This window comes from Quercus robur, chromosome 12 (assembly GCF_932294415.1).
Source record: "Quercus robur chromosome 12, dhQueRobu3.1, whole genome shotgun sequence".
Classification (NCBI taxonomy): Eukaryota; Viridiplantae; Streptophyta; class Magnoliopsida; order Fagales; family Fagaceae; genus Quercus; species Quercus robur.
Genome location: NC_065545.1, coordinates 33,259,260 through 33,271,459, shown reverse-complemented (window position 1 = coordinate 33,271,459; position 12,200 = coordinate 33,259,260). Strand labels below are relative to the sequence as shown.

Sequence of the window (12,200 nt, the reverse complement as noted above, 5' to 3'; positions counted from 1 at the left end):
TCCACATCGGCTTTAGTTGTTAGTAGAAATAAAATGAATTCATGAGTTTTAATAAATATTTATGATAGGTTTTGGATATTAATTTCTATGGGCTTTAAATAACAACTTGCATAATTTCTCATAATTTTTGCTATGGATTACTTTGTAAATAATATTTTCTTTGAAACTTTTTAAATAATGACCTCCAATATTTTCTTGAGAATAATATTTACCATGGGTTTTAAATAGAGACAATATCCATGGGTTTTAAATAAATATGGTAACAACCACTATAATAGAATAATGTGATATTCTCATGAGTTTTTCTATAGATAATCATAATGGGCATGTAGGATGAAAAATTATCATGAGTTTTGGAAATAAATATTATGAATGTTGTGATCTAAGATAGATAGTGAACATGAGTTTATAATATGATATGAAATAAATAAATGTCATGGGTCTAAGATAAATAATCATAACTTTCCATGGGCTTTTATAAGATGATTGTCATGGATTTTGAGAATAGATAATTCATAAATTTCATGAGTTTGTAATATTATAGTAATAGGTTTAAGATTCTAAAGTATTGTTTATTATTGGACTTTTAAGTGAAATAATTATGATATAGTATTTTGTCAAGTATTAATAATCTTGGGCTTTTGATAAAATAGTGCCAAGTAATTAGCTTGGGCTTTTAATAGTGCCAACATAAGTTGGGTTTTTGATATTACCAATGAGAATTGGGTTTTAAATATTGCCAGCGAGAACTGGGCTTTGATATTGTCAATGAAAATTGAGTTTTAAATATTGCCAGCGAAAACTGGGCTTTGATATTGTCAATAAGAACTGGGTTTTGATGTTGCTAATGGGAAGTGGGCTTTGATGTTGCTAATGAAAATTGGGTTTTGATGTTGTTAATGAGAATTGGACTTTGATATTGCCAATGTGAATTAGGCTTTGGATAAATAAATTGCCATGGGTTTAAACCATGGGCTTTGATTATGGAATTGAATTCTATTGATAAAATTGTCATGGGTTTAAATCATGGGTTTTGATTATAGATTTGAATTCTATTGATAAAATTGTTTTGCCTTGGACTTGAATCATGGGCTTTTCAAATATTGTCAAGCATAAGTATACTTAGGCTTTAAATAGAATAGGATGTGTATATTGAGTTCATAGGGCCGGTTTTGGGCTTAGCTAAATAATGATAATAAAATTGGATAAAATATGAGTTTTTTGGGTTTTTTGTGATAGTTTATATTATGACCGAATTTAGATAATGAGATATAAAATATTTGTGGTTAACATAATAATAAAACAAAAAATATTTAGGAAAACCCAATAACTTATTAGTGGTATTTGAAAATAAATATGTGGTACTTAAATAAAATTAGGTGTAAAAAAAAAAAAAAAGTGTTGAGGACAAATTTTTCACGCCACATGGCTTTATTTAATTAGCAATCCACACCACATCAATATTATCATGGATTTTAGGAAAATCTATTTTAAAGCCCAAAAGAGTCCATATTTACACAAAAAGGCGTCAAAGACCATTGTTCAAGCTCATGGCACATCACCTCATTTTCAACTTATGATCCAAGCTCATGAGTTTTATTGGGGGAATTTTGGGAGTCGTGGTTTGGAGAGCCAACAAGTATGTTCAATAAAGTTCTAGTGGTTCAAAGTTGATAAAGGAAAACATGTTGCTTGGCATGTCTTCCTCAATTCTCTAAACTCTAACGAGTCAGTGTGTAATAGGTAACATTTGGTAAGTCTCTCATACCACATAACACTTAAAATGATAAAACTTCTCATGCTCTTTACCTAAAAATTAATGTTCATCATATAATATAAGTTTAAAAATGTAATTATAGTATTTCATATAAATTATATTATTATTTTCATTAAAATCAATCCTAAGTACATGGCTAAATCTATATTAATATCTCATATCTAGCATTAAATACTCTTCTTATTCTCCAAGATTTGGTTAAAACACAAAGAGACCATAATTATATCTTTAAAAATTTCATCAAATATCAAGCAACTAATCTATTACTTACCAAAATTATATATGAAATAAACATATAATTTTCCAAAAGATGAAATTTAGCCAAAAATAACAATAATGGTTCCAGCAGAAGTTGCAATAACTTCAGCAGAAACAGCAACAGCTCCAGCGGCAAATGCAGTAGCTCCAGCAGCAACTGCAGTGGCTCAAGCAGAAGCTTAGGCAACTGACACATGTCTAAAAGTAGCATCATCAACCCATTAATGCCCAATCCCAACAACTTGCTACCATACCCAAAGAAGTAAGGGTCCTATAAAAGAAATCATACCATTTTAAGTTAGGCGAAAAATACATTTTGGTCCCTACATTTTCAGCTTATTTCTGTTTTAGTCCCTAAATTTTTTTTTTGCCGCTTTTAGTCCCTCTCCTGAAAAACGCTTCCATTTTAGTCCCTGCCGTTACATTAGAAATGGATATTGCAGATGTGGCAAACGGCAAAGTTAAATAATAATAAACTAATGTCCATGTGGCCTAAATTAATAATAAAAAATATTTTTTAATGCCACATCAGCATCTAAATTAAAAAAATTAATTTATTAATTTTAACTAAATAAAAAAAATTAAAAACAGAATTAAAAACTAAAAATCTTATGAATTGAGATCTAAGTGTGCCTTGAATAAGAACAACAAGAACACAAACCCAGATCCAAGAACACAAACCCAGAAATTATTTAAAAAAAAAACTAATCAAAACCAGAAATTCCAATCTCAAAACCAACCCACAACCACCAAAATAAAACCCACAACAACCCAGGCCAAGAAAATCAACCCACAGCCACAAACCCACTAATCACTTTATAAAACGAATCTCTCAACAACGCCCTATATAAAACCAACGAAACCACCGATCCAGCCATCCAGTCTAATCCCATCACCGTCAGACACCGAGTGAGTGAGTGAGCGAGAGAGAGAAAATGAAGAAGACAGGGATGAGTTACAAGCCCAATGGAAAATCAGAGGAGAGAAAAGATCGAAAATCAGGGACGGGCATGAATGGATCGCCGAAGAAGAGGGGTCACGGAGGCAAGTTCACCTGGGTTGGTGATGGCTACTCTTAGCCTAAGATTGGGTTCGAATCTGCAGGAGTTCTTGATGTCAAGGACCCAACTTTGAAGACCCAGATGAGACCTTCACTGTCTGATTATGATAATCATGTCATGTGTTTCTGTGTCTTTTATTTTTACTAGATCATGAGACTTATGAGATGTAAATATTGAATATTTCGTTTGAATAAAACTATTTGCAGGCATTTTGTACTGTTCTAGGGTACTTTTAAAAAAGAATTAATGAAGCTATAACATAATCATATGATGCTTGGACTGTTCCGATAGGTTATTCCGTTATTGCTTATTAAGAAAGTATGTGTGTGAGCCATAAAGTGATCATAGGGTAGCTTCAGAGTTTGAAATGTTCAAGTCAACACAGAGGGTTCTCGAAGAGAAAGTTGAGCCAAATAGTGATTAGTGGGTTTGTGGCTGTGGGTTGATTTTCTTGGCCTGGGTTGTTGTGGGTTTTATTTTGGTGGTTGTGGGTTGGCTTTGAGATCAGAATTTCTGGCTTTGGTTAGTTTTTTTTTTTTTTTTTTTTTAAAATAATTTATGGGTTTGTGTTCTTGTTGTTCTTGTTCAAGGTACACTTAGATCTCAATTCATAAGATTTTTAGTTTTTAATTATGTTTTTAATTTTTTTATTTAGTTAAAATTAATAAATTAATTTTTTTTAATTTAGATGCTGATGTGGCATTAAAAAATATTTTTTATTATTAATTTAGGCCACGTGGACATTAGTTTATTATTATTTAACTTTGCCATTTGCCACGTCTACAATATCCGTTTCTGATGTAACGGCAGAGACTAAAATGGAAGCGTTTTTTAGGAGAGGGACTAAAAGCGGTAAAAAAAAAATTTAGGAACTAAAACGGAAATCGGCTGAAAATGTAGGGACCAAAATGTGTTTTTCGCCTTTAAGTTAAGATCCTTAGCATCTAGTTGCAGTACAAGAAATAGGAAGGTCCCATAAAGGTTATCTTACCATTTTTAGCCAAACCATGAATTTAATGTCAAATATTTTCCTCCAGTAGAAGATGTCATTCAGATTATGTCATCCAGCAGCTACAGCTATAGAGCTAACAGCTGTGATTGACAGTTGTAACAGCAGCTCCAGCAGCATTAAAGTCTCAAACTTTCTTCTTTTGGCTAAAAAACAAAAACCCACTAATGAAACCACTTATTTTGTCAAAAACTTTTCCTTATTTGCTAAATTTTCCTTTAACTAATTCTAATCTAGTTACATACTTGGCTCTTTATAAAGAGGATCAAGTGACACACTAACACAACCATCATCCATCCCTCTCTCATCCTCAATATTCTGAAACTCCATTCATTATACTACTATATCTCTAAACATCTACATATCTTTCTTCATCTCTCTTACAAAATCTCTATTCTTAGATAACACCTTTTACACACACTACTACCTATCTTTTCCACACTTCATTATTCTGAAATATTATTATTTTGCTGCTCATAAACACATCTCCATCTCTTTCTCTATTTCTCTTACAATACCTCTCTTCTTTGAAAGCAACATAACTCAGTGTTAATCTCATCCCACTCACTCAAAACAGCTCACATTACCTCATTCATGCCTTATGCACACATACTCACCAAAATCTTAGTTTAGTACTTGCTGCACTGAGCTAGGATCTCTCTCTCCCTTCATTCCATCCTATTTTTCCTCTTTTATTTGTAACTATGAAGCTTTTAATCCTTGTTTAGTATTATTATGATGAAGGCCATAATGTTTTGGAAACCATGGAAATTTTCCCTTTTGTTGACTTAATAATAATAAGAAAAACATATGGTTTTTACTATGTAAACACACTTGTGGGGGCCGGCCCAGAAATGATGGGCTATTCCGAACTCAGGCCCATCCGAGGAGCTTACTATCCGAGGAGGAGCCTCCTATGCAGCATTACCAACCCCAGCAGCTCCAAGGAAACCCGTCCGAGAAGCAATTCGTCCTCGGACATCATGAAGCCAGACGAGAAACTCTGCTCAGCCATTTCAGCTCACCTTCCCCAACATATAAAACGAATTAAATTTAAAATATCTCACTGAAGGCTACCACCACATTAATTGCGCCCCAACCACCCTCTTGGCCGCATTAATGAGGAAAAGACCCCTGAACAGTATCGCCTTGGCCTCTGCAACTCACAAAGAGTCTGATGAGGGCGTCTGATGGGACAGGTGCTCGAGTGGATGCTTGGATGGCTAACAGGTGTAAGGCTGGGATGAAAAGATGAAGAATATATAATGTAAATGAAGTCCCTCAAAGAGGGGGGGCGGAACTAGGAGAACTGTAAGAGAGAAAAAGAGAAATAAAATCAAACTTGAGGAATCCTTCTTGGTGTTCTTATTTTTCTTTCTGCAAGCAGTATACTACATGCAATAGACCCGCTAGTGTCATTGAGGCCAAGCTCTTTAACCCATTCTCTACAAGTATTTATTGTGGGTTGTGCTTTGGACCAGGGCCGGACCAACGCCAGTTGGGCCAGGAAAATCGTGCAACTACAATTGGCGCCGTCTGTGGGAAGAGCTAGGGCATCAGCTAGTGCGACAGTCGAGCATGGAAGAAATAGATCCACACCAGGAGGATCCTCATCAAGCTAACTCCCAACGAACACAACCCGCCGAGTCCCAGAGGCAAAATAACCCAACCAACCAGGGCAGCAGGGGGAATCGTGAGGGGACTGCGCATACCACCCGGACGAGTCAAAGTCACACAGAGATAGGAAGTCACGTGTCTCAGAGGCGAAATAGTCACCAGGCCATGCAGCGAGAGATAGATGACCTGAAAAGGAAGCTACGACGTGTACAGCGAAGACGATCTCCCTCTGACTCAGGCGAGTCTTCTAAGGCGGAGGACATGAGTTACAGACGAAGGTCAAGGACCCCCCCAAGCGAGACTTTTTCTTACGTAAAGGAACCACGCCCAGTACGGAAGTATGAGATCCCATCCAGCAGAGGTTCAGGGAGCGACGCCATGAAGAAGGCGTTGGATCAGGTTTCAAGATCACCCTTCATGAATAGAATCGAAGGGGCTAAGCTGCCAAGACGCTTTAACCAACCGGTGTTCGTCATCTATACCGGCAGAACGGACCCGGTAGAGCACGTGAGTCAATTCAACCAGAAAATGGCGATATATTCACAAAACGAAGCCCTAATGTGCAAGATCTTCCCGTCCAGCTTGGGATCGATGGCAATGAGGTGGTTCAACAGCCTGAGGACAAACTCCGTAGGCTCCTACAAGCAGCTCACTCAAGCTTTTTGCTCCCGCTTTATTACAAATACCAGAGTCCCTCGACCGCTCAGTTCGCTGCTGTCCTTGTCCATGCATGAAGGGGAAACTCTGAAAGCATACTCGGATAGGTATTGGGAAGTGTATAACGATTTAGACGACGACCATGATAACGTTGCTATCAGCACGTTCAAAAGCGGCCTCCCTACCTGGCATGGCTTGAGGAAATCCCTCACCGGAAAACCAGTTACTGACGTCCAACAGTTAATGGATAGGATCGACAAGTACAAAAGGGTGGAGGAGGATCAGCTGCAAGGGAAGGGGAAGGAGAAGGTTGTCCCCTTTAAAGGAAGTGATTTCAGGACGGAACGTCACAATCCTGGTCAGCCGAGGAGAGATTTTCCGCGACAAACTGGGCAGAGCAACCCGCAAACAGTGAATGCCGTATTCAGAGAGCCGGTGCAACAGGTACTGGAAAAAGTAAGGGATGAACCCTATTTCAGATGGCCGGGAAAGATGGCTGGAAACCCTGCCAACCGTAATCAGAACCTGTATTGCCAATATCATCAGGACCACGGGCATACTACTGAGGACTGCAGGAGTCTGTGGAATCACCTAGATCAATTGGTCCGAGAAGGAAAGCTACGTCACCTGCTACACCCATCGAGCGGCCATCCTGGCCCAGCAACACAAGAACCTCGAAGAGACGTGTCTTTAAGACCCCCCACCGGGACGATACATGTCATCCTCGCTGCACCAGGAAGAACTGGGCCACCCATCCCCAGGGTATTAGCCGTGGACTGTCTTCCCTCCGAGGGCAGACAAAGGGAGCCCAAAAGGATAAAGAAGGGAAGCTCTTTGATACTGGGATTCTCGGATGAGGATAAGAAAGGAACAATTCAGCCTCACGATGACGCCTTGGTGGTCACCTTGCGGATTGGGGGTTTCGATGTGAAAAGGGTATTAGTAGACTCTGGAAGTGCGGTGGAGATAATGTACCCCGACCTATACAAGGGGCTGAATCTGAAGCCAGAAGATCTGACAGCTTATGACTCCCCCCTCCTCAGCTTTGAGGGGAAGCTCGTTACACCAAAGGGGCAAATCCGACTTCCCGTGCAGACTGGGGCGGAAGTGGTGGAGGTAAATTTCATCGTGGTCGACGCTTATTCACCCTACACCGCGATAGTCGCAAGGCCCTGGATCCACAGCCTAGAGGCCGTGACCTCCACACTTCACCAGAAAGTGAAATACCCCTCCAGAGGACGAGTGGAAGAGATCCGAGGAGATCAGGCCGTGTCCAGGAAGTGTGTGGTGGCCGCCATTTTACATCGGCCCTTGGTCGAGACCTCGATCCCAGAGAGCTTATAGCAACCAGCCTCCTCGGCAGAGCAAGACAAGGGGCTGGCCGAGGAGATAAGGTGTGAAGGTTTAGATAGGGTTGCTGTCGGCAACGACCCGGAGAAGTTCTTTCAGGTCGGCTCTGAATTACCGTCTCAGGAAAAGGAGGAACTGATCAAATTTCTCAGAGAGAATGTTGATGTATTCGCTTGGGACGCCTACGATGCCCCTGGAGTTGATCCCAGCCTCATCTGCCACCACCTGAACGTCAACCCCTCTTCCACTCCGAGGAAACAACCGCCCCGACGCCCCTCAAAGGAGCACGCTGGTGCCGTGAGAGACGAAGTGGCCAAGTTGAAAAGAGCAGGGGCTATCAAAGAGGTCTTTTACCCTGAATGGCTGGCGAACACAGTGGTGGTGAAGAAAAAGACGGGGAAATGGAGGGTCTGCGTGGACTTCACGGACCTGAACAAGGCGTGCCCCAAGGATCCATTCCCCCTTCCCAAAATTGATCGATTGGTGGATGCAACTGTGGGACATCCTCGAATGAGCTTCCTGGACGCCTTCCAGGGCTATCATCAGATACCCCTTGCGCTGGAGGACCAAGAAAAAACGGCTTTCATGACGCCCCTCGGAAATTACCATTATAAGGTGATGCCCTTCGGGTTAAAGAACGCGGGCTCAACCTACCAGAGGATGATGACTCGGATGTTCGAACCGCAACTGGGCAAGATTATTGAGGTGTATATAAACGATATGGTTGTAAAGAGCAAGAAGGTGTCCGAGCACGTACAAGACCTGGGAACTATCTTCGCTATCTTAAGGGAGCACCGGTTGCGGCTGAATGCTTCCAAATGTTCATTCGGGGTCGGGTCGGGGAGATTCCTAGGGTACATGGTCACCCATAGAGGGATAGAAGTAAGCCCTGACCAAATCAAAGCCATTAACAGTCTACAGACTCCTCGGAACCCGAAGGAAGTGCAGAAGCTCACTGGCATGATTGCGGCCTTAAGCCGGTTCATATCACGATCGGCGGATCGATGTCGACCTTTTTATCTCCTGATAAACAAGTGGAAAAAGTTTAAGTGGTCGGAGGATTGCGTTCAGGCTTTCCAGCAGCTCAAGGACTACCTGTCCCGACCACCCATCATGTCCAGTCCGGAGGCAGACGAGGTGCTGTTTGCTTACATCGCCGTAGCTCCCCACGCTGTAAGCCTGGTATTAATACGGGATGATAATGGAGTGCAGCGACCGGTGTACTATGTGAGCAAGTCACTACATGAAGCCGAGGTGCGATACCTACCCCTAGAAAAGGCAATTCTGGCGATAGTGCATGCAACCCGAAAGCTTCCTCATTACTTTCAGGCGCACACGGTCATCGTCCTGACTCAGCTTCCACTTCGAGCCGTGCTTCGAAGTGCTGACTACACAGGAAGGATCGCCATGTGGAGTGCTCTTCTGGGGGCTTTTGATATTAAATATATGCCCAGACCCTCCGTCAAGGGACAGGTCCTCGCGGACTTGGTAGCAGAGTTTGCTGAGCCCTCTATAGAAACAATGACCGAGATGAAAGGCCTGGGCGGAAAGCTGGTTGGCACAGTTTCAGCCGGCGAGACCGTGCATTGGAAGGTCTACGTGGATGGCGCGGCCAATCAGAGAGGATCAGGAGTTGGGATAGTTTTAATATCGCCAGACGGCGCTGTCGTTGAAAAGTCATTAAGACTCGGATTCTCGGCTACGAACAATGAAGTCGAATACGAAGCCTTACTTCAAGGAATGACAATGGTTCAAAGGTTGGGTGGGAGAATAATTGAAGCCTTCTCGGACTCTAGATTAGTGGTCGGACAAGTGATGGGAGAGTTGGAAGCTCGAGATACTAGGATGCAAGAGTATCTGGGACAGGTCAAACGGCTACAGGAGAGCTTTAAATCCTTCAATTTAACGCACATTTCCAGGAGCGTAAACACTCACGCAGACTCGCTGGCCACACTTGCCACGTCCTCGGCACGCAATTCGCCACGAGTAATCCTAGTCGAAGATCTAGTTAAGGCCAGTCCCATCAGCGCAAACCCGATCCAAGTCCATCAGATAAGACAGAGCCCCAGTTGGATGGACCCCCTAAAGAATTTCCTCCAAGATGAGATCCTACCGGAAGAAAGACTAGAAGCCGAGAAGATACGTAGAAATGCTCCTCGTTTTTGGCTGTCAGAGGACCGCAAGCTTTATCGGCGCTCCTACTCTGGACCATACCTACTCTGCGTACATCCGGAGGAGTCCGAATCTCTTCTTGAAGAGCTGCATGAAGGAATTTGTGGAAGTCACACCGGAGGAAGATCGCTGGCGCACAGGGCACTCACCCAAGGATACTGGTGGCCGAACATGCAGAGACAAGCCCAGGAGTACGCTAAGAAGTGCGATCAGTGCCAAAGATTCGCCCCAAATATCCACCAACCCGGAGGGGTTCTCAACCCACTCTCCAGTCCATGGCCATTCGCGCAGTGGGGCCTTGATATTGTCGGACCTTTCCCCAAGGCTGCGGGGAACAAGCGATACATAATAGTCGGAACCGATTACTTCACTAAATGGGTGGAGGCTGAACCTTTGGCCAACATTAGGGACGTGGACGCCCAGAAATTCATCTGGAAGAACATCATCACCCGCTTCGGAACTCCGAGGACACTCATTTCCGACAATGGCCTTCAGTTTGACAGCAAGAATTTCAGGGAGTATTGCCGTGAGTTTGGGATCCTTAATCGATATTCCACCCCCGCATATCCCCAAGGAAATGGGCAGGTCGAGGCCGTAAACAAGGTCATAGTGAACGGATTGAAGAAAAGATTGGATGAGTCAAAGGGGAGATGGGTAGAAGAATTACCGCACGTCTTATGGACCTATCGGACAACGCCACGGCGTTCCACCGGTGAGACCCCCTTCTCAATGACTTACGGGGCTGAGGCTGTGCTCCCGATCGAGAACAATTTCCCCACATTGAGGTCTAGCTCGCTTACGCCAAACGATAACGATGAGTTGCTAGGAAGAAGTCTGGATCTAGCCGAGGAAAGGAGGGAGAAGGCCACGATTCACATGGCTTATTATCACCAGAAGCTAAGACAAGGGTATGATGCTAACGTCAAGCTGCGGCCTCTGGGTCCAGGTGATCTCGTGATGAGGAAGGTTCTTGGCAGCGCAAAGAACCCCTCTTGGGGCAAGTTGGGGCCCAATTGGGAGGGACCTTACCGAGTCACGTCCGTGGCCGGAATAGGCGCCTACTACTTAGAGGATTTGGATGAAAAAGTTGTACCTCGACCATGGAATGTAAATAACCTCAGGAGGTATTATTATTAATAAGAATGGCTTAGCGTATGTTCTCTTTCATGACTATTTGCCGCTTTCCAGTTGACATTACAATTATTTATAAGTTTTAAACAGAACCCAAGTCCTGCATGGCTCCTCGGACCACAAACTTGGGGGAAATTGTTATTTAAAACCGGTTATTTATAAGTTTTAAACAGAACCCAAGTCCTGCATGGCTCCTCGGACCACAGACTTGGGGGTAATTGTTATTTAAGCCAACTATTTATAAGCTTTAAGCATAACCAAAGTCCTGCATGGATCCTCGGACCACAGACTTTTGGGGAAGTTATTACTCATGACAGCTCATAGTTTTAAACAGAACCTAAGTCCTGCATGGCTCCTCGGACCACAGACTCTAGGGGAAATTATTGCTCATGACAAGTCATAGTTTTAAGCAGAACCTAAGTACTGCCTGGCTCCTCGGACCACAGACTCTTGGGGAGATTATTACTTATGATAGATTGGGAGATTGTTACTTAAAGGGAATCACTTTCAATACATGCGCACAGTTCAGCACCATCGCGACCCTCAAATAAGCAACCCAAAGACCCATTTTTACTTTGACCGTTTGCTTGTATCTACCTCGTTGCAAATGTTTAAAAAAAAAACACGCTATTGACACATCCGCAGTAAGCAAAATGAACATATTATATTAATATTCCGAGTACATCAGAAAGAGAGGTCCTTACAAAAAAAGGGAAGAATAGGGCAACTCTCATTTAAAAGGAAAATGAAACAAAATAAAAAAATATATATAATGAAAACTATTTACAGAGGTTGAAAGCCTAAAAGGCTAGGCTTGAGCAGGAGGATCTTCTTTCTGCTCAGACTGAGGAGGGGGAACCTCAATTGTAGAGTCTGTGGCAAGATCCTCAGCCACATCGGGCACAAGATCCTTAGCCACAACAGGCACAAGGACGGCGTCAGACGCCGCCAGGTCTTGCTCCGAAGCAACTTGGACTTCATCAGGGTTAGCTCGGATCTCCGGAGGATAGAAGATGCTCTCGGGCGATCTCAGTGCCGAGTCCGCAGGAACTCCTGCAGCATTAAGAGCATGAGCCCATGAAATGTCGCAGTACTCCCTGCATACCTCAGGGATCTCCTCGGACAGCCGAGCCTCAGTCTCTGCGGCCCCGAGTTGGCGAGCAGCATT

General features: G+C 42.8%; 1 protein-coding gene across 1 annotated transcript; it reads left to right on the top strand.

The window, feature by feature from the left end:
• Positions 1-6,871: 6,871 nt before the first annotated feature.
• Positions 6,872-11,038, top strand: LOC126708398 (uncharacterized). Its single transcript, XM_050408190.1, has 2 exons — positions 6,872-6,893; positions 7,743-11,038. Exons 1-2 carry the CDS (start codon positions 6,872-6,874, stop codon positions 11,036-11,038), a joined length of 3,318 nt encoding a protein of 1,105 aa, XP_050264147.1.
• The last annotated feature ends 1,162 nt before the right edge of the window (positions 11,039-12,200 follow it).